This window comes from Ochotona curzoniae, unplaced genomic scaffold (genome assembly GCF_017591425.1).
Source record: "Ochotona curzoniae isolate NIBS_2020 unplaced genomic scaffold, NIBS_Ocur_1.0 contig_43, whole genome shotgun sequence".
Classification (NCBI taxonomy): domain Eukaryota; kingdom Metazoa; phylum Chordata; class Mammalia; order Lagomorpha; family Ochotonidae; genus Ochotona; species Ochotona curzoniae.
In genome coordinates, this window is record NW_024466218.1 from 37,040,340 (window position 1) to 37,061,230 (window position 20,891).

The 20,891-nt window shown below is 57.5% G+C and overlaps 1 protein-coding gene across 1 annotated transcript; it reads left to right on the plus strand.

Annotated features, from left to right (window-relative positions):
* Window positions 1–2,020: 2,020 nt before the first annotated feature.
* On the plus strand, window positions 2,021–15,863 carry CNDP2 (carnosine dipeptidase 2). The gene is made up of 12 exons (XM_040985126.1): window positions 2,021–2,127; window positions 4,410–4,554; window positions 5,087–5,230; window positions 6,117–6,279; window positions 8,036–8,124; window positions 9,749–9,949; window positions 10,305–10,389; window positions 11,180–11,340; window positions 12,759–12,923; window positions 13,798–13,939; window positions 14,076–14,223; window positions 15,295–15,863. The coding sequence occupies exons 2-12, from the start codon at window positions 4,495–4,497 to the stop codon at window positions 15,362–15,364; spliced, it is 1,428 nt and encodes a 475-aa protein (XP_040841060.1). The 5' UTR covers window positions 2,021–2,127; window positions 4,410–4,494; the 3' UTR covers window positions 15,365–15,863.
* Window positions 15,864–20,891: the final 5,028 nt, after the last annotated feature.

Genomic DNA, 20,891 nt, shown 5'->3' on the forward strand with positions numbered 1-20,891 from the left:
TCTTAGAGGCTCAGGAGTCTTCTATTCATTGGCCAGCACTGTCCCATTTCACATGCGGAAGAGATGCAGCCCTGGTCAGCCATCTTCACGGGTTCTTAAGCAATGATCAGACAATCAACTATGAGAGCACTGGCATATGAATCAATCAAACAAGCAAGCTCACATCAGTGCATGGTACAACTGATCCAGTCAACGGTAGTGGCATGGAGCAGACGCCCAACAGTAACAGCCACACCCCACCTAGTAGCAAACAACAAAAACAGGCAAGCAGGTCCTCCAAACCCCACTTAGAGAAGCAGCTGGGCCAATCGGCTTACTGCCTGAGCTGTGAAAGCGCAGATCTCATCATGGAGTGAGACCCCGTCTTGTGATAAGCACTCCCACTCCCCTTTTTGGGACTTTCCCCAAACCCTAGGTTACGGCAAAGGTCAGGTAAAGGACATGTCCCAGAAATGTTTCAGAAGACCTAGCCTTCCTGTCTCCTGTCTCTGTTGTCTAGGCCGGCAGGACAACTACTGGGGCTGCATAACATTCTGACCTTTCCAAAGAGCTCCCCTGACGAGGTCAGGCCCACCCAAACTCCAGAACAGGAAACTGGGGAATTCAGTTCACCATGGGCACAGCCTATGAGGCTGACCGACACCCTCAGGACAGACCCAGGGCAAGGAGACCCTCCTGAGCCACTTCAGCTGCGCAAGGCCAAGGACTCGTGAGTCCACTTGGACCTGCTCCTCGGCCACTCTTCACCCTCTGCTTCCTTCTTTATGCCACCCTGTGGGCATTATTCCATGTTTGCAATGGCTGCAGTGGTTAGATCCCAGCACCAGGCGAGGCAGAGCTGAATCTTCTGACCAACCAGCCTGACAGAACACACCATGCGAGCGCCTGGCACTCGGAGCAAGCGTTCTCTTGGGGCTTGGGGTTCTGCATGTTTTCAGTCCGAGGCTGCGTGGGCCCCCAGAAGCATGGCTTCTGGTAACTCAGATCTTACCAGAAGAGTCCAAACAGTGGCAGGAGACTCTGAGAACATGCATCTGCCTTGCAAAACCCTTTCACCCCAAAGAACTGAACTGATCCCATCAGAACTGAATCAAGTGTTCACCAACACTAACCTCAGACTTCCGTGTGAGCTCAGGGGCTGTATCAGCCTGCGGTGTCTGCCAGCTCCCAGCCTCTAGAACCCTTTCCTGCATTCCCTCTTCCCCCTTCCAATGCCAGGCTCTGCCCAGACCCAGGAGAGCAGCCGAGACGGATCCATCCAGCTCACGCCTGCAGGGAAGGCTGGGCGCACAGCGGCACCTGCTGAGTCTCAGTGCACAGAGGCTAGATGCCTGCTGACTCACTCAGCTAGGGATCTGTACAGCTGGTCTCCACTGTGGAAGGCGACTTAAGCAATATCACAGAGCTGTTAGGAGGACATGGATTCAACAGCCAAACTCACCGGGTTCTCACCTGGAACCTGGGCACCTGCAGAGACGGGCCAGCCTGTGTCACGCCAGGCCTTTCTGTTCAGAGGAGTCCTTCCACGGTGAGAATGCCCAGTGTATGGGAAGAGGCACCTGCTGTCAGACATGGTCCTACATGCTGTACAGTTGGCAACTCTTTCAACGCCTCACCTGTCCCAAACAAAGGGACAATTCCAAGTACCATACTGGGTACCACACTCCACCTTAGGGTTAACAATCAGATACACACCTTTGCAGTGTTTCAAACAGCAGGACCTAGGACGTCCTGCCTTCTGACAACATGTCAAGTAACAGGGTTCTACGCTAAGGGTCAATTTTTTATTTAACATTTCTTCAGATTCACAGAAGCCTTTCCGCTGATTCTTGCAACGCTGAGATGATGAAACCTTGGCGGCCTCCTCCGGCGCACGCCCGCCGACGCGGAGGGGCGGGACGACGGCGGGGCGAGCGGGGCGAGGCTGGGGATTGGTGGACGGTCGGGGCGACGTCAGTCCAGGAGGACACTGGTGGACCGGCCAGATGCCGCTGCCTTCCGGAGGGGCCGAGGGTTGCTGGGCTGGAGGAGGCGTGGCCGGGGACACGTGGTCCGGAACCGGCGCCGCACCTGCCCCTGGCGAGCCGGCCACCTCCGCCGAGTTTCCCAGGCCGGCTCTTACTCCAGGTAGGCGGCCCGAGTCAGGGAGCGGTGCAGGCAGGGAGGGCCCCGGGGAAGTGGAGGACTGGCGCCTTGGTCCCCGTGCGATCGGCTTTGCTCTTGGCCCATCCGGGCCGGAACAATGGAGGCCGGGCTGTGCCCGGGGCCGTGGGCGAAGGTGCCTCGGAGGGAACCATCGGAAGGCCATGGGGCGAGGCGACCTCTGGGCCCTCCCTCCGCCGCGATCCCAAAGGCTACGTCCTCTGCCGGTCTGGGACTGCCGGGAGTCCCCGGGCTCGGGCCTTGCTGACGATTGCAGAGAAAGATCGGAAGCAGCGCGACCTTAGGCTCGGTGGGGCTGCTGAGAGAGGCAAACTTCTCTCCCTCCTTGCAGGCAGACCCCTTCCCAGCTTCCACCATCCTGTTGGGTCGAGGGGTCGGGAGGGCTGCGGTAGGAAGGAGACTCAGATCCCCCAGTAGCTTGCAGACGCCGACGTCCCCCTCAAGCTTGTCCATCAGTCAAATGGAGGCCACTCTTGGGTTGCTTTAGACGCTGGGCGTCGAAGAGCAAGCCCCTAGCCCTCCACTGCCTGCTCCGGTTGAGGAGGAACTTGTGCAATCCCGGGTTTTGCTGTTACTTCAGCCGGGCCGGTAGCAGCCCTGGAGTCTGACGGTGGTGTGAGGAGGTGCTGAGGTGTCAGCGGGGAGGGGAGAGAGGGCGGAGAGAGGGCGTCTGGCCTGAGGCACCACGGCTGGATGTGCAGGCAGCTGGAGCTTGTTTCCCAGCCCTGTAGACTGCCTGGGGAGATGAACGGGGTTTAGACTCCTACTCCTGAAAGTGCAATTTAGATCATTATATCTCTGAGTGTCTTTAGCTGGAAGGCAACTGTTGAATGTGACCTCAAAGAACTAATTGCAGGACCTCACCTCTGTGGGTTTAGGATTTGTGGTGCCTAGTGTCCAGGAACCCGAATGCAAGCCATTGACATTTCTGAAAGAAAAGAGAGAGAGAGAGAGAAAGAAAGAAAGAGAAAGAGGAAGAAGAAAGAAAGAGGAAGAAGGAAGGAAGGAAGGGCGTTTGATGGCAGCAGGTAGCTTGCACGTGTGCTTCCTGGTGAGGGTGCTGTCTGTCGGGTCTCTGCAGCGTCAGTGCGTCCTGCACACTTCCGTGCCCCCGCAGGGGTATCTGAGTTGGCATGGAGCCGTGCGGGTCTGTCACGTCCTGCTGTGCTTGAAGGGGACAAGAAGGCGTGAGGACCTCAGTCATCTGAGCTGCCCACGCACCCCCATAACGTCAGCTGAGCCACTGTCACTTTGTGGTACAGTCAGTGCTGGATGTAGAACTTTCTTTGGAGTCTTACATGGAGAAAAAATTATCTTCAGCCGTAGGGTGCCTGTACACGGCATTTGCCCAGCATCTGCTTCAGAGCTGTGGCCATGGGAAGACTTCCGGAGGCCTCGCGGCCCAGCTGCGCTGGCACACCCTGCAGTCCAGGTCCGCCGCTGCTCAAACAGGAGTCTGCCATGGAGAGGAATCCAAGTTGTCAGCTGAACACAGGGAGAACCTGTTTTGCAAGTCTTACTACCAGAATCATTTTTTACTTTGTATTCCTTCTGATTCTTGAAAGCACCGTTTATTTTTCCTGTATGGAAAGGCTCCGTGGGAATTAGTGAGTGTCTGTGCAGGAAGTGTGCCCACTATGTGTCGATGGCCGTGTGTTTGGGTCCTGTTGCAGGGAGCAGGGACTGTCTGGCTGTTGGGCCACAGAAGCCTGTGAAGTCACTTGGTCTGGCCCTGCGGGACTGGGAATTCCGCACATCTGTAGAACAGGCCAGTTAGTGAGTTGGTGGTGACTTTGGGTGGCTTGTGAATGATGTTGCAAATACCAAGTGACCCCTTGGCAGAAGGAAGGTTCCTCCTTTTTGCCCACGTGCTGGAGGTTTGGCTTGTTGCCCTTCTGCTGTGCATGTGCTTTGCTGAGGGTACTTGTGACTGGAGACACGAGTAACGTTGTTGCGTTGTTGCGCTTGTGGAAGTGGCTGTTTGCTCTGTGTGAGGAGGTCAGTGTTGCTTGCAGTTCCTCTTTTTTGGCCAGCTTTAACGCTGATCCCGACCAACCAACCCGCTGCCCCAGTGTGATTTTCTGCAGCTTCCTTCTGAGGAGAGTCAGGAAATTCCATCTCAGCCTTTAGTTTTGTCCCCGGAGCCCCGTCACTTCCTGGAGCATCCTCGTGATAACTGTGTTGCAATATGGGCTTGAGGGGCGGAGCCCCACAGCTGCCTTCTGAGCAAGCACCTGCCGGGCCAGTCGCCCAGCAGTCTCTCCGCAGAGGTAGGAACCGCCAGTCGGCCAGTCTCTTGCTTCTAAGAATCTCAAGCCCTGAAGCTGCAGGATGTCGGCTCTCACCACCCTGTTTCAGTACATTGATGACAATCAGGACCGCTACGTCCAGGTAAGCGGGGAGTCCTGCAAAGTGTGGGGTTGGGTGTGGTAGTGTGGGGCTCAGAGAAATTTCTAAGATGCTAACAGAAGTCGCTGTTGAAGCCGAGCATTAAAAATGTTCCTAAGGCTGCCATCTCATTACAGTGTGTTACATGTTAGATTTCTGTTAGTAAGTGTATATTTCTAGGGACAGCAATTAACCTGATTTCCTGTTCTTGTGAAAGTTTTAAAAAGCTACTTTGTATTTAGATGTAATGTTACATATTACTCTGTTTCTTCACATTAACTTAAAGAGTCACTTCATTCTTATATTCACCTCATTCTTAATGGTTAAAAATCCATAGGCTGGCATCTTTCTGTTGGGCTCCAGTCCTCAGCACCGCGAGTGTTAAAATCCTAATCGAAAGGCAGGTGTGACGGGTCTGTTTCTGCACGAGGGGTCACTGTCTTCAGCCTGTGCCTGCAGCCCAGTGGCTGTGCACACCTGCCTTCCCTTAGGAGCACCGTTTCACAGTCCCCTTTTGCTTGCTGTCCACAAACAGAAGCTGGCAACATGGGTGGCTATCCAGAGCGTGTCGGCGTGGCCCGAGAAGAGGGGAGAGATCCGCAGGATGATGGAGGTCGCCGCGGCTGATATCCAGCAGCTGGGCGGCTCTGTGGAGCTGGTGGACATCGGAAAGCAGAAGGTGAGGCCAGCTGCTTGGCGCAGCCGCAGTCTGTAGGAAGGGGACACCTGACTGCCTCTGTGGCTCATCTGCTTGGACAGGAAGGGCCTGATTTGGACATGGACTTCCGGATGGCAGCTGCAGCTGGACTGGGGCAAAGGTTCTGCTATGCTCAGCTCTTTCTTCCAGGAAAGAAGAAAGTTAATTAATAGAAAGGTCATTCTCAAGGAACAATGGCTGGCGAGCCATTCCCAGAAATCCCTGAGCTTACCGGCAAGGAGCCTAGACTTTACTCCAAGGATCGGGCCCCACCCTGCCTGCCAGTGCCCTGGCTCCAGCCTCCCCAGGGGAACTCTCGCTGCCCAAAAGCTGGTGTGTGAGGCCCAGGGGCCGGAGCATCTTCCTTCAGCATTCTAACCGGCAGGGATGGCTCCTTCTCATTTCAGATATCTCAGCCCATGTTAATTGCATGTTTTGTTAACTGCATGTCCCAGGTGTTTCTCCCAGGCTCAGGCAAGAGACGTGGTGGGCATCTCCTTCTCTGCCACAGGGAAGGTCCTTGGCACGCGGCTTGGGAGGGGTGCCAGTTCTCACCACGTGATTCATGTGCTCTGTAAATGACACTTCCTCCTGTCTTGGTGTATAAAACCAACCCTTTCTGTGTATAAAATGTGGAAAATACATCTCTGGTTGGTTAGTAGCTAACCATTATTCCAAAACCTAAGGCATCAAGTTGCGTTCTGAACTAAGCCGCAGAATGTTTTGTTTAGTGATGGATAAGGGGGAATGTACCCAGCCGCTGGAAGCTGGCAAGCACGGTTTATGCCGAGCACAGGTGAGGAGGGGGTGTGCTCTCTTTGCTGCCTCCAACGCGATCCCTGACGCAGCTGCTCTCCACTGCACGCAGCTCCCTGACGGCTCCGAGATCCCGCTGCCTCCCATCCTCCTTGGCAAGCTGGGCTCCGACCCCCAAAAGAAAACGGTGTGCATCTACGGGCACCTGGATGTGCAGCCCGCGGCGCTGGAGGACGGCTGGGACAGCGAGCCCTTCACCTTGGTGGAGCGGGACGGTGAGGCCCCCGTGTGCCAGGGCTTGCTGCCCGCCAGGGGAGGGGCGTGTCTGCCATAGGGGAGTCACAGAGTCTCTTTTCTCTTTCTCGTGCAGACTTTTCCCAACACTGCCTAGAAGTCAGGTTCTAGAGATTTCTCTCATGAGCCTCCATCACTGAGACTTGACAAAGCCTTCTGTTGTTAAGCCAAAGCCCAGGTGGCTGACCTGACCTCCTTCCCCCGCCCTTCCCAGGCCGGTTCTCCAGATCTGCCTTCCTGTCCTGTTGCTGGGGTTGCGCCTGCCACCCCTGCCTACTGCCTGGGTCCTTGCCTTTGGATTCCCCACCCTGATCCTGTACACTGCCACACGGGCTCAGGACAATGTGAGGTCCCCGCCCACTTGCTCTGCCTTCCCCTTCCTGGCCTTCGCACCCAATCCCAACTGCTCAGACCACATGCAGCTCCAGGAACCCACACTTGTCTGCAACAGTCCAAGCACCTGGGAGACCCTGCTGCTGCATGAGCAGCCATGCCAGCCAGTCCTCTCCACCCGGAGCAACCTGGGCAGTGAAGCCAGGGCCAGCTGCATGCGAGAGCCCACACGTGCTGCCGTGGAGGGGAGTGTGCATGGCTAGACTCTCCTTGGTGCCCTTGGGTGCCGGCCATGTTCATTCAGAGTTTGTGGCCAGAGCAAGGCCTTTTTTTTTTTTAAGATTTATTTTATTTTTATTGCAAAGCCAGATATACAGAGAGGAGGAGACACAGAGAGGAAGATCTTCCGTCTAATGATTCACTCCCCAAGTGACCACAATAGATTTATTTTATTTTTATTGCAAAGCCAGATATACAGAGAGGAGGAGACACAGAGAGGAAGATCTTCCGGCTAATGATTCACTCCCCAAGTGACCACAATGGCCAGAACTGTGCCAGTCCAAAGCCAGGAGCCTGGAACTTCCTCCAGGTCTCTCACGCAGGTGCAGGCTGCTGGTGCAGGCTCCCAAGGCTTTGGGCCGTCCTCTACTGCTTTCCCAGGCCACAGGCAGGGAGATAGATGGGAAGTGGGGCTGCCAGGATTAGAACCGGCGCCCACACAGGATCCTGGCACTCAAGACGAGAACTTTAGCTTCTAGGCCACCACAGCAAGACCTTTCTGCAGAGAAGCTGTGTTTAACTTTGGTGTGCAGCCGGCTCTAATTTGTCTAAGGATCTCCCCGAGGAAGTGATGACCTCGGGCTTCCCTCTGCTTTGGGGAAGGTCAGGTTGCAGCTGCCAGACCCTCATGAAGGACTCAGGGCGAGGAAGCCAGAGGCCAGCCAGGACAGCCCAGAGTGGCCAGAGGCTCCAGGCAGTTCTGCCCTCTCCCTGGCTGCAGGGAGGCCACCCCCTAGGAGAGGGGTGATGGGGCTCAGGGCCTCAGCTGCTGGTGGTCAGCTTCCCAGCCTGGGCATCTGGAGCAGAAACTGGGTTGGAGCAATCACTATGACTGATGTCACAAGTCAGAAATTGTATCATGACTCACAGATCCCAGGGTGACAATTCAAGAAAGAGAGACTGAGAAACAGTGAAAGTGCAGCTTTTGTTCTTTATCAGTTTAGACTTAGCAGTCAGAATTGGGGCAGGGCACAGTCTGTGCCCCTGAGTCAGGTGGACATGCCAGAGAGCCTCATCCTGGGGCTCAAGTGCTCCTGCCCGGGGGCATCAGATGGCCACTTGAGATAAGCGCCTTACTGGTGTGGAATAATCCCAACTTTATGAACGTGTTGATTGCTGTTGCAGGCAAATTGTATGGGCGAGGCTCCACAGATGACAAGGGACCCGTAGCTGGCTGGATAAACGCCCTGGAGGCCTATCAGAAAACAAATCAGGTACGCCTGCCTGCACCCTGCCGGTCCATGAGCGCTGTCTGTACCCCATGGAGCTGGACTCTGGTCTCAGGAGAGAGCAGTGCCCCAACCCTTATCAGAGGGGCTGACTCAGGCTGCTGGGGAGAAGAGCTGGTCCAAGTGCGATTGCTTTACAGATCCTCCAAGGTCCCGATGCTCCTGACCCAGCAAGGTGCTGGCCCCGATGCTCCTGACTCAGCAAGGTGCTGGCCCACACATCAAGGACCTGTCAGCGTGGTCACCAGCCACCGTGCGGTGGAGACTATGTGACTCTGCCTTCTGTCCTCTTACACATAGATTTTATTACTTCAAAGTGTTTTCCTTTTTTAAAATTTTTTATTGGAAAGGCAGCTGCAGAGGAGAGGCAGAGACCTTCCTTCCACTGGTTCACTCTCCAAGTGGCAGCAGTGGGAGGAGCTGGGCCCGTCCGAAACGAAGAGCCAGGGTCTTCTGAGTCCCCCACGTGACTGCAGGTCCCCGGGCCTTGGCCAAGCCTCCAGTGCGGACTCATACTGGCTCCCATATGGCATGCTGGTGCCACAGGTGGAGGCCTAGCCTACTATATCACCGTGCCAGCCCCAAAATGTAGTCTCTTAAATATGAAATACCTGAATAGTGTTGAAAGTTTGAAAATTACAGAAAAGTGGAGAGGAATAAAACAGTTTTAGTATATTGTTATCTGCTGTGCTTTGCAATGGCGTTTTACCAAATTGTGATCATGCTATGTGGGCAATTTTCACTCTGGCTTGAACTTTATATCATGAAAAAATGAGCACGTTCTCAGAGCATGAGATGGTGGATCTGAAAAGTGAGGAGTGCGGGGCCTTCTAGTCCAAGGGCTCATCTTAGACCAGAAGGGAGTGATGCCCTGATGCTACTGCCAGCCCTACTGCGTGCTGGGTGAAGGGGTAAGCTTCGCCCTCCAGGGGCCTGCGGTCAGCCAAGGGGCAGGGCATAGGGCAGAGCCTCTCCGAGAGCCCTGCTGACTGGCAGCTGTTCTGGGTGGGGATCCTTTAAGGGGTGGGAGAGGAGGGAACTGTGTGGAGTGGCGAACCGCACTATGGGGACAGCTGCAGACTGGCTCTGGCAAAGCTTGAGCCACGACTCCACCCGCTTGGCCCTGGGAGTTTGCCCTGCCTGCTGTGCCCACCTGCCTCCCCACACAGAGTTGGAAGAGCCCCTGGAACGCTCTTGCACATGAGCACATACTCGGGTGTGCTCCAGCCCCCGGGGCCATCAGCCAGGGCTGGGCGGCAGTCCATAGGGCAGTGCTGAAGGTAACGGGGGCAAAGACAGGAAACCTCTCAACTGCTCTTCCTCCAGTCAGCAGGGCCCGGTGATGGGCCCTGGGGTCTTTATTTTGGAGGGAGCAGCCTGCGTGCCCGGGAAGCTCCTTGGTTGCTGGGACATGGCAGAGACCTCTGAGTGATGGCACGCTGCGCCTCCCAGTGTGGCCCTGGGGGCGGGGTCTCCACGGCGCATGCAGCAGCCTGGGCTCAGGCTGCAGGAGGGCGGAGAGGTGCATCTCCATCTCAAAGCACTGGTTTCCTGGCAGTTTTTGGAAGGAGCATGCAGAAAGCTGTCTCCCCTCCTGTCTGCATCGTAGGAGATCCCTGTCAATGTCCGATTCTGCCTCGAGGGCATGGAGGAGTCTGGCTCGGAAGGCCTGGACGAGCTGATTTTTGCCCAGAAGGACAAGTTCTTTAAGGATGTGGACTACGTGTGCATCTCTGACAACTACTGGCTGGGGAAGAAGAAGCCGTGCATCACCTACGGGCTCCGCGGCATCTGCTACTTCTTCATCGAGGTACGGTGCTCGCACACAGCTCTCAGGCCTGCCAATGCCCAGTATCCTTGCTCCATAGCCAGCTGTGGACAGGTGCAGGTCGCCAGTCACGTGTGGGAGAAGCTCAGAGCTGCTCAGTGCCCCAGCTCCTCGACTCCATAGACCAATGAAACGCCCCGCCTGAGATCTGATATCTGTCAGAGTCACGGTGGCCGGGCTGTGTTTTCCGTCTGACTTTGGTAGTTTGCCGAGTGCCTGCATTTGCTCCTTCAGGGAACATGTTCTGATTAGGAAGACTGTCGCTCTCGAGCTGTCATGCGATGCAGGTAAGCTCCCACCAAGCCGCCGAGCTGCAGTGGCCTTTGTCCCCCTGCAGGTGGAGTGCAGTGACAAGGACCTGCATTCGGGGGTGTACGGTGGCTCGGTGCACGAGGCCATGACAGATCTCGTCACGCTGATGGGTGAGTGTGGCAGTGGTGGGTGGCCTGCGTCATCGGGGCAGAACACACTGGGCCTATCTCAGGCCGTGCTGGCAGCTGCGGGAGTATCGGGAGCCTCAGGAACCATCCGTCACCAGGCATGCCCACTTGCCCGCCTCTTGCTGCCTCGGCCAGCCCAACACCCTGCCAAGCACTTCTGTTCCTTGTCCCCTGGCTTGGTCCCCCCACCCCCAGGTTCTGTCTGGCTCACTCCCAGAGTACAGGACCCTGTCCCCCCATCTGGTCTGCTCTGCATTTACATTCAGCCACCTGAAAGGCCCCTGCTTGGACAGCTCCGTGTCCTGCACCTCGAGGTGTGTGCAGGCCAGAGCTGCTGCTCCCATACATGGAGCATCACCCGGGGAGAGCCATGTCTGGGCCCAGGACCCACACTGCCTGCGCAGTGGCCCCTGCACAGCCTACGTGGGAGGAGTGCTCGGGGAGAAGCTGTGGGTGTGCGGAGCGCTCCACCTGCTTGCTGACGTCCAGCTGTGTGACTGAGGACAGCTCACTTCCCACTGCCCTTCAGCTCCTCCCCAAGAACAGGCATGAGTGCCACTTGGCTCGCCACCCAAGGCTGCGTGGGCCGTGACTTGGCTTGCTGGCAACAGGTGCTTGCTGCGCCTGCCAGGGACTGGGGCCTTGCACAGGGACCCTTGCCACTGCCCTTGCACTCCTGCTTCAGGCTGCAAGGCCTCCTGGACTGGTGTGGCAGACAGCGCCATCTGTGCTGCCCACGTGCCACATGTGTCGCCATTGTTGCTTCCTGCAGGCTCTTTGATAGACAAGAAGGGCAAGATCCTCATCCCAGGCATCAACGAGGCCGTGGATCCGGTGACCAGTGAGGAGCAGGAACTCTACGACCACATCGACTTTGACCTGGATGAGTTCGCCAAGGACGTGGGGGCCAAGACGCTGCTGCATGACTCCAAGGTACTGGCGGGGGCCATGTGTGCTATGTCTGAGCCCCCACATGGGGGAGCCTGGTACCGTCCATGTGCACCGCCAACATGTGGTACTGATTGCACAGGGAGCGGGATGGGAGGGGCTGGGCTCTGAGAAGTGGCGCCAGGACAACCGGGAGAGGAGCCCAGCAGCCCATGATCCCCACGCCTCATCGTCCTGCTCCCTCCAGTAGAGCCACGTGCCTGGGTGCAGACTGCACAGGGTGCTGCCTTCCCCCGCAGGAGCCACTGTGTCCTGCATCTTGTCTTGCTCAGCTTGATGCTAGGCCCACGAGGCTGTGGGAGCAGGTGCAGCGCCTCTGGTACAGCCAGCACTGTCTAGATCCCAGGAATGTGAGCGGAGTGAGGCCTGTTATGCCCTTGGGTTTCAGCTCAGGGTAGACTATAGAAGGCTACACAGGGCTGGTGCTGAAGGCCATAAGAGACAGTGGGAACAGCTGGAGAACCGAATGAAGACAGGGCCTGCTGAGGAAGCTGGGAGCTAGACTGTACTGCCCAGTGTGGAAGGTCATGGCCTGCTGCGAGCTTGCATGCCGTCAAGCCAGCAGCAGGCACTGCCACCGTGGGGTTCCCTGCACACAGATCACATGGGGACAGTCACAGCTGCCCCATGCTCGTGCAACAGCAGTGACTGGGGAAGCCAGCGAGGGCCCCGCAGGTGCAGGCAGACAGCAAAAGAAGCAGACCAGGAGCAGGGGGTCGGAGCCTGAGAGTGGGAAGACGGGCGCCTTGCTGGCAGTCAGCTCACGCCGATGCCAGGGACAGAGTCCAGCGCCTGGGAGGAATGCTTGCTGAGTGTGCAAGGTGTGGCAGGGCCTCCCGGCTTCCCAGCGTCACTGAACTGTTAGGTGACAGACAGGAGGAGTCCACACAGACTCAGGAATCTCCCAGAATTCCCCTCTGGCTGCCATCCTTGCCAGGGTGTGTAGAACCGTCATGGGAAACTTGGCTGTTTCCTGCCTAGCCCATGGTCCAGGAGCAAGTGTCTGTGGTCAGTGAGCCATGGCCAGGATGCTGTGCGTGTCCTCTCCCTGCCAACTCTCCTCTCCTGGAAGAGGAGCCCCACGTTTGGGATGTCCTCAGGTGCCTTGTGTGTGTTCCCTCTGCACATAGACCCTTCCCACGCCGTCCCCCATGGCCACTGCCCCAGAGTTTATAGACACTCAGTGACTGGCCCTGGGGCTCTCCCAGCTCCATATGGCAGAGCTGAGCTGTACAGGTGTAGCGAGGAGCACAGGGGCAGCTCACGGAACCCTGGAGCCCCTTAGAGCCACCTCAGGTCAGGGTGGGGCTGTGCCCTCCTGGGTGGGGTTGTCTGTCTCGGGGCAGCGCACTGCCCCATGGCAGGCCTGGCCTCTGACCCCGGGTGGGGCCGTGTCTCCACAGAAAGACCTCCTCATGCATCGGTGGCGGTTCCCGTCCCTCTCCCTGCACGGCATCGAGGGCGCCTTCTCCGGCTCCGGGGCCAAGACCGTGATCCCCAGGAAGGTGATCGGCAAGTTCTCCATCAGGCTCGTGCCGAACATGACCCCTGAAGTCGTCAGCGAGCAGGCACGTGAGGGCAGGGGAGATGCTATTCCCTGCGGAGGGAGACGGGGCTGTTCCCCGGGCGGGACCCAGACCCCACGTGTCCTATGGAGGACGCAGATGTACGCGCAGGCCTCACGCCCGAGTGACCTTTGTTACTGCTGAGGCATGCGCAAGCCTGACCTGTGAGCTCGCCAAGGCCGCGTGGCAGCACTGACCCTGGCCCGCATGTGGGGTGAAAGTCCGGGAGCTGCCTGTCTGCCGGGCACACTGGGCACCCAGGAGGCTGTGGCGGAGGGCAGGACATGGCATCCGGGTTACGTGGGGAAGCTCTGTGGTGAGGCGATGCCCTGGCTGCCTCCTAGCTCCATGTTACCCTACATGAAGCAGGGAGGTGGTGGTTTTGCCAAGCAGGTTTGCCAGCTTACACCACAGCCAGTTCCACCCCAACAGTTCAAACCACAGAGCTTGTTTCTTGCAGTTTCTGAGGAGCCAGCAGAGTCCCATGGGGCACTCCTCCCGGCCTGCGCGGCGTGGAGCCTCTGCTCTGCTCTGGCGAGGGCAGGCCGGGCGGGAGGAAGCGATACTAGCTAGAGCTTTCCTGTAAACGCTCGGCCGTGATGGAGAGCCCGGCAGGGAATGGTTTAAATATGGGCAGTCATGGGTTGCCTTTTACCCTGAAATAACTGGATTTTCCAAGTGCCCCTTCCTGTTAGCACGGTTGCCCAACTCAGCCCTAGGCCCCCTGAGGCCGACAGGTGCACACAGGAGGCCGGCTGTAGCAGGGCTGCTGCAGACTTGCCATAGGCTTGTGACACGCTCATTCTGGTCACTTGGTGTGCCCAGTGTGGCAGACCTTATGTAGTACAACATTCTGTGTTTTGTATTTGTGGTGTAGGTTATAAGCTACTTGACTGAGAAGTTTGCTGAGCTACACAGCCCCAACAAGTTCAAAGTGTACATGGGCCATGGTGGGAAGCCCTGGGTATCCGACTTCAACCACCCTCATTACATGGCTGGGAGAAGAGCCCTGAAAACAGGTTAGATGTCCCCCCGGCCCAGGCGGGTCCTGTCATGTGGGCACATGGCCCGGGGAGGGCAGGCGAGTGGCCGGGGCCAGGCTGCTGGCTCAGGGCGGTCCCAGCATTCACCAGGCCTTTTCTTCTGTTGCCCCAGTTTTTGGGGTGGACCCAGATTTGACCAGGGAAGGCGGCAGTATCCCTGTGACTTTGACCTTCCAAGAGGCCACGGGCAAGAACGTCATGCTGCTGCCCGTGGGGTCAGCTGACGATGGTGCCCACTCCCAGAATGAGAAGCTCAACAGGTAAGGTGCCGCAGGCATCGCTTGCCCTAGCCCCGCCCTCCTCAGTGCCAGCCTGGGCACCACTGCCCCAGCAGCAAGGCTGGCGAGGATGGCGGCTGCACACCCCCGCCACCTGCTGGTGAGAGGAAAGAAGGACTGTGGGCTGGCGGCCTGGGGCTGCAGGCAGGAGGGGGCTGTGGGCTGGCGGCCTGGGGCTGCAGGCAGGAGGGGCTGTGGACTGGAGGGGCTGTGGGCTGGCTTAGGGGGCTGCAGGCAGGAGGGGCTGTGGACTGGAGGGGCTGTGGGCTGGCTTAGGGGGCTGCAGGCAGGAGGGGCTGTGGACTGGAGGGGCTGTGGGCTGGCTTAGGGGGCTGCAGGCAGGAGGGGCTGTGAGCTGGTGACTTGGGGAACTCCAGCCTCATCTCTGTGTTCAGTTCTGTGCCCCGTTTACCTTCCATGGAGCCCTGTCTCCTTTCCTTTTTTTAAAATTTTACTATTTTATTTGTGAAAAAACCACAAGCAGAATTCATAAATAGACATTTCTGTTTTAAGCAGGAAAACGATAAAGTGGCTTGTGATAACATGGTCATGAACACGCAGTAACAGGAATATTATGTCTTTCATTTGCTAGAACTTTCCTTTTCTAAAACCTCATGGTGTCACTGCCAACTGTGCGAGCTGCCCTGGGCCGGCCATTGGGGACCCCTGTAACCAGCAGGGCAGGCAGGAGTGTGCAGGCAGTTCAGGAGGGGGCACCTGGCTCCCAGCACTGCTGAGGACAACATAAAACAAGGACCCTGAGGTGACCTGAAGGAGCAGGCAGGACCAGGACAGAGACACAGAAAGACCTGTTTGCAGGGCCTGGCCTGCGGAACAGGTGACAGGAGTGGCCCAAAGTGACCCGGCATTGCTATCAGGGTGCTAGGGAGACTCCTTGGGGTCCCAGGATTGGTGTGGGGGGCAGGCAGAGCCTATGCTGGAGGACCCAGTAGCAAGCAGAGCTCAGGGCCACCCCAGGAGGAGTGCAGTGTGCACTGTGGGCAATTGCTGCCAGCTGCCCACCTACCCACATCCTGCTGTCTTCTGCCCCAGGCACAATTACATAGAAGGAACCAAGATGCTGGCTGCATACCTGTACGAAGTGTCTCAGCTCAAGAACTGAGAGGCCACCATCGCGCGGGTGCGTGTCCAACCGGAAGTCATCCTGCCCCTGCCCTTGCCCTTGCCCTCTGACCTCTCCCCTGTCGCAGTCTCATGAGGCCATGCACAGACTTCCAAGTGCATGTGCGTCCAGCTGTCCGCAGGTGGGGTCCGCCGTACAGGTGGCTGGGAGTGTCGCCCTGAACCCCTCCCGACTCTCCCTAGCAGTCAGCAGGACTGGACCTCATGAGACCTTGCAGGAAGTACTGGCTGTCAGGAATCAGGGGGAGGGAGGACTCGCCTCCTGCTGTGTCCTTCCATCTCAGTTTTCCAGTTGGATTATTCAGAAGGGAACCAAGGAGAAAAGCCAGGGGTATCTCACGCTGTGGGGCCCCTGCCCGGCCCCTCAGTCTCAGGGCTGTCCTTGCTCTGACCTGCCAGGTGCCTCTTCTTGTACCCACACGTGCCCGTGAGGGCTCGGTCATCTCAGTCCGTGCTGCTCAATAAAAAGCAGAACCCAAGACTTCCAGGAATCTTGGCTGTCCCACTCTCCACTGACGGGAGGGGTGGGAGGGGGCCTTGCCCCGTGGGGGCGGGGTCCTGTGATCCACAATGGCTGTCGGGGGTAGGAGGGCCCATTGGAGCTCGTGTCTGCCTGGGGTGTGGGTCCGAGAAACAGGCTGCCTGGCCAGGAGAGCTCCCCAGGGCACTGGCCGGTGCAGTTGGGGTGGCTGGCACCCTGGGCCCCAGTGCGGACACGTCAGCCTCAGAGCCCTGCGCCCCAGAGGCCTGGGACAGCCCAAACCAATGAGGTCTGAATAAAGACTGACCTTGGCCTTGGTGTTTCAGTGTTGATGGTGCTGTTCTTGTGGAAGAGGCTGGGGGCATGTGGATGGAGACGTCACCGCCTGGGCACCTGTCTGTATGTCGCGTGTCATTTTAGAGTAGAAACTGAAATGCCAGTGTGCCTACTGCAGACGTGGTTGTGCTTGGCACTCGGGTTCCTGGGCCTGCCCCTTGCCTACTGAGGCGCCAGCATCTGGTTGCCCAGTCCACGTGGCACGCCACTTCGTGTGCCCAGCACGGTGGTTTCTCGTGGGCTCGAGGCTGACACGGGCTCAGTGTCAACACGCCATCGGCTCCAGGGAAGTCCTGCACCTGTCGCTGCCCTGTCAGCCAGGTGTCCCCCAGTGCGCAGGCCTACGCAGGCCCCTCGGGCAATGAGCACGTGGGATTTGCCCCGTGTCCTGAGGTTTGGTGGGCATGGCTGCCCAAGGAACACATTCCTGTGTTCCCACCTATTCAAACCCTTATGACCCAGTCAATATTGGATCAGGCTGCGACTCAGGTCAGAACTTGGGTGGGAAAAGGGGGTGCCATTTGGGGACCTGGGGAAATTTACTGCCAGCAGGCCCCAAGGCCACTGAGGGGTGAGGCAACAAGAACCACTGAGGGGAACTGGTGGGGCATGTCCATTTGTTGCAAACCCAATACAAACTTAGTCCTTATAAGGAAAGGCTTTGGAATGGCGCAGTTCCGGCCATTTCAGCCACTTGGGTTGTAAATCATCAGACAGAAGATGTTCCTCTCTGTTCTACTGTCTGTATATCTGACTTTCCAATAAAAACAATAAAATAAATCTTTTTAATTTTTTTTTAAAAATGAGAAGACAACCTGTGAGACACCAGGAAGCATTTACAAATCAGATCTTTTTTTTAAAAAAAGATTTATTGTTATTACAAAGTCAGATACACATATATAGAGGAGGAGCCAGGAGCTCTTTCAGGTCTCCCACGTGGGTCTTAATTTAAAACACAATCTAGATTTAAAAAAAAAAAACAACTTAGCTGCTAGCCCCTGGGAAGCTCACAGGCATTAGTGAGCAAACTGAAGTCTTTTCAAATCAGAAATAAAAGTATGGAAAGATTTCTAATGGGAAAGAAAGCTCTGAATGCTGCAAATAATAGGTATACAAATCTCGGAGATGCAGTTAACTTCTAGCTTGATTCAACCAATGAGCATATCATATTTTTTAAGAGGAATGCTCTAAAATTACCCAAGGCTTTGGGCTATCCCCAACTGCCCTCCCAGGCGAGAAACAGGGATATGGTGGATATGGTTGGGAAGCAGGGCTGCCAGGATTAGAACCAGTGCTTATATGGGATCTCGGCCCGTTCAAGGCGAGGACTTTAGCTGCTAGGTCACAGCACTGGGCCCTACAAATCAGCTAGTTTTATTTTCTTTTTGATGATATTTACATAGTTGATTAGGGAGGGAAGGGTCAAGGATTAGGGGAGGGTGGGTGAAACGACTGTTTTCAAGTTTTTCTTCCTGTTTCATGGGAAAGGGGAGGAGGTAAGGGAGAAGCACACCCAGGCTCCCAAGCCCCTCGGTCCCGGGGATGGGGAACAGCCAGCCACCCAGTGTCATCCCACGGTCCCGACGCGGCACATGCGCCAAGGTTTCTGCTCGGGTGGTTTCGATAGTTCTGAAATGCTGCTGATCTTGCTGCTCCGAGGGTGAGGCCGTCCTTCCAAGGTCCATTGGCTGACACAGCCCACGTTAGTCTCCATTCGCCCAGATATTTGCTGTCAACACTTGACTGCAAATCCGTTCGTTCTGTTCCTCCTCTGTTACGGTAGCAGATGCCCTGTGCAGGCCCTGGTGGACTGCCATATCTTCCATGTACATCTGGTATGTTATCCACTCTGTTGAGCCACTGAGGAGACCCAGCTCTGACACATGTACTCCAGGTCAGACCACAGATCCCGTGATTCCCCATGGTTGGAGTGGTTCAGTTGGAGGGATCCCAAAAGAAACCTCATCTGAAGTGATCCCAGACCTGACTCTTGTGTGTGTTTGCCAATATGGGGGTCCGGCTCTCTCTGTCACCCACTTCAGCCAACTGCCCACACACTGGGAATTGTAATTCCTAGGTCGGTTCTGTCTGCAACCTTGCCTCTTACGTAAACCAATGGATGCTGTGGCGCAGCCCAGCCCTGCCCACCACACACTCAGCTCTCACGTACACCAATGGGAACTGCAGCCTAGCTGGAGCGACCCTCAGTAATCTCCACCAAGCCTACCCCCAGCTCCCGAGTCCTGGACTTGCCAGGATGGGTAACAGACTGCTCCAGTGGGCGTTGAAGCCTAGCTCAACCCAACCAATCCCACTGTCCAGCCCACACTCATGTCAGCAGGTGCCAACACCTGTCTAGTCAGGCCTGTCCCCAGCCCTGATTCTTATGATCACCAGTGGGAGTTGCAGTCCATCAGAGAGGTGCCCACCTGGACAAGGTGCCCTACCGGACAAGTGTGCATGGTGGGCCCTTGCATGGGATGCAGCCTGCATTACTGTCTACCTCGTCCACATGTTGGGAGCCCTCTTGGCCCGATGCTAGGCGTGACAACCCTAGCTGGTTACAGCTTTCCCTGGCTTCACCGTGCTAACAGGGAATGGTGAGCAGGTGTCCTGGGAGTTCTGCCTCCCTCCATGATGGCCCTGGATGTCCTCAGGAGCCTGTCGCGTCAGGACGTTCTTCACAGCTGACCAGCGTTCCTCTTGTCCTTCAGTAGGTCACTACAGAGCAGCTCTGCAGGGAGCAGTGGTCTGAGGCAGAGGAAGGACACACAGACCATTCCAGCATGGCATGGGAAGGTGCAGGGCACCAGGGTGGACTTCCTGGAGGAGGTTGTGTTTGAGTTGAGTGGGAGGTGTGCAGACAGCTCAGGGGAGTCCGTGAAGTGTGGTGGCCGGGTCGTGAGCTGGGTCGCATACCTGGAGCACTCACGCTGGCCTGAAATGATCCCCGCCAGTCTAGGCCCAAACATCTACTGCTGGCTACGGGGCTGCCTGGGGTCCCTGCACACACCGCTAGGGGGAGTCCTGGGCCGCGGGTCCTGCCCCAACAGGCCTCTGCCCTCTCCATTCCTCACCAGGGAGCCCAGTGGCCTTGGGGAAAGCCGCCACAGGGGGTCTCAGGGGCTCTGAAGGGGTCAACAGTGCCCAGTGACCTTGTACCTCCTGAGCCTTGGCAACCATGCCCTCGCATAGGACTCCAGGTCTCCACTCGAGGCGCTGAGCTGTGTCCTGTCCACAGTCTACTGTCCCCTAGCCTGGCCCTCCCTGGACACTGGGGGCTATGGCCAAGGCCTAAAGCCTTGCCAGGACGCTGGCCGGGCATAGCACGCCCGCCCCTCTGGCATCAGCTTCCCTGATGTAAACGAGGGGCCGCTCCTGCAGGGCCTGCTGCATCCCACCAAGGCCTCGAAGTCACAGGCCCACAGAGCCTGACTCCACTCCATGGTGTGGGTGCCAGAGAGCACCAGCCAGGGGCCAGGGTGGCCTCCATACTCTCCGGGGAGGATTGGCTGCCTGGGCATCCCGGGCTCACCCTGGGGACTTGCAGGCCTCTGTGGGAGGCCCTGAGTCCCAGCCCGGTTCATGCTGAGGTCTGAACCTCCAGGACGGCTGCGTGGACACAAGGCAGACCTGGAGCAGGGTGGGGCTCAGGACCCGTGCACAGTAAGAAGGGCAGAGGAGGCAGACACACAGTGGAAGACACAGGCAGAGACGGGGTGATACCTGCACCGGACAGGAGCAAGAGGGGCAACCAGCAGCTGGACAGGTGCCTGGAAAGGAGACCTCCGAGGGCTTCCTCGCTGCCGACACCGCCAGAGCAAGGTGGGAAAACACGCCCCCCGCCTTCTGGCTTGTAGGCGCAGCTGTGGCTGCACCAGGAGCACAGCCTCCTCCCAGCCAGAGCACAGTGTGGGTCTCAAGGCGGAGGCTGCGCACCTGCTCCCGCTTGCAGGAGCAACACCAGATGGCTTGGAGACCACCACCTCAGCCCCTGTCTACACACACTACAAGCGTGTTGTTCCTTCCGGAAGGCACTTTGGAGCCCCTTTGTTTTCTGGCGTGAATGGGCCCACTATTCCAGCCCTGTCTTCCTTCCGGGCCTGTGGGGGGCGGGGCCATGAGAGACTCACCGACCCAACAGGCTGCGTTAGGACTCCGCCACGTTCCTGGAAGCACCAACGCGTGCATGACACCTTCCTCGCTCGTCCCTGCAGCCCAATGGATCCCAAACTTGGACAGACGGTGAGTAGACACCCTCACCCCCAGGTCCCTGTAGGACCCCCAGGCCCGCAGGCGCCAGGTGAGCAGGGCAGGACTGGCCCCCAGAGCCCGCAGGTGCTCCAGGCCGGGAAATGCGCGGTTTGAGCTGCTGCAGATCTACTCTTGGATGCGTCCACTCAGAGCATGTTCTGGTAGTGTGTGGTCAGCATTCTCACCAGCTCGACCTTGGTCATGTTGCTGTGAGTGGGCAGTGGGCACTCCCAGTGAGCCGGAGGCCAGTGCACCTGAGGCTCACCCTGGGCACTGATCCACGGCCTTCCTGCCTGCCCTCTACGAGGTCCTGACACTTCATGCGGGCAAGTTAGCAGGAGCTCGCATTGGCTGGAGTTCGGTTGTCTGGCCCAGGAGAGAGGGGGCCGCTGTCGGCCTTGCACGGGGTAGGGCCTGCGCGCATTGCTCCTGGCAC

What these genes read in the sequence shown, in the direction of transcription:
- CNDP2 (XM_040985126.1), top strand. Translation starts at nt 4,495, where the DNA reads ATGTCGGCTCTCACCACCCTGTTTCAGTACATTGATGACAATCAGGAC. An exon ending in CACCTTGGTGGAGCGGGACG is followed by an intron (nt 6,280 to 8,035) that starts GTGAGGCCCCCG and finishes TTGCTGTTGCAG; the next exon opens with GCAAATTGTATGGGCGAGGC. An exon ending in GAGAAGAGCCCTGAAAACAG is followed by an intron (nt 13,940 to 14,075) that starts GTTAGATGTCCC and finishes CTGTTGCCCCAG; the next exon opens with TTTTTGGGGTGGACCCAGAT.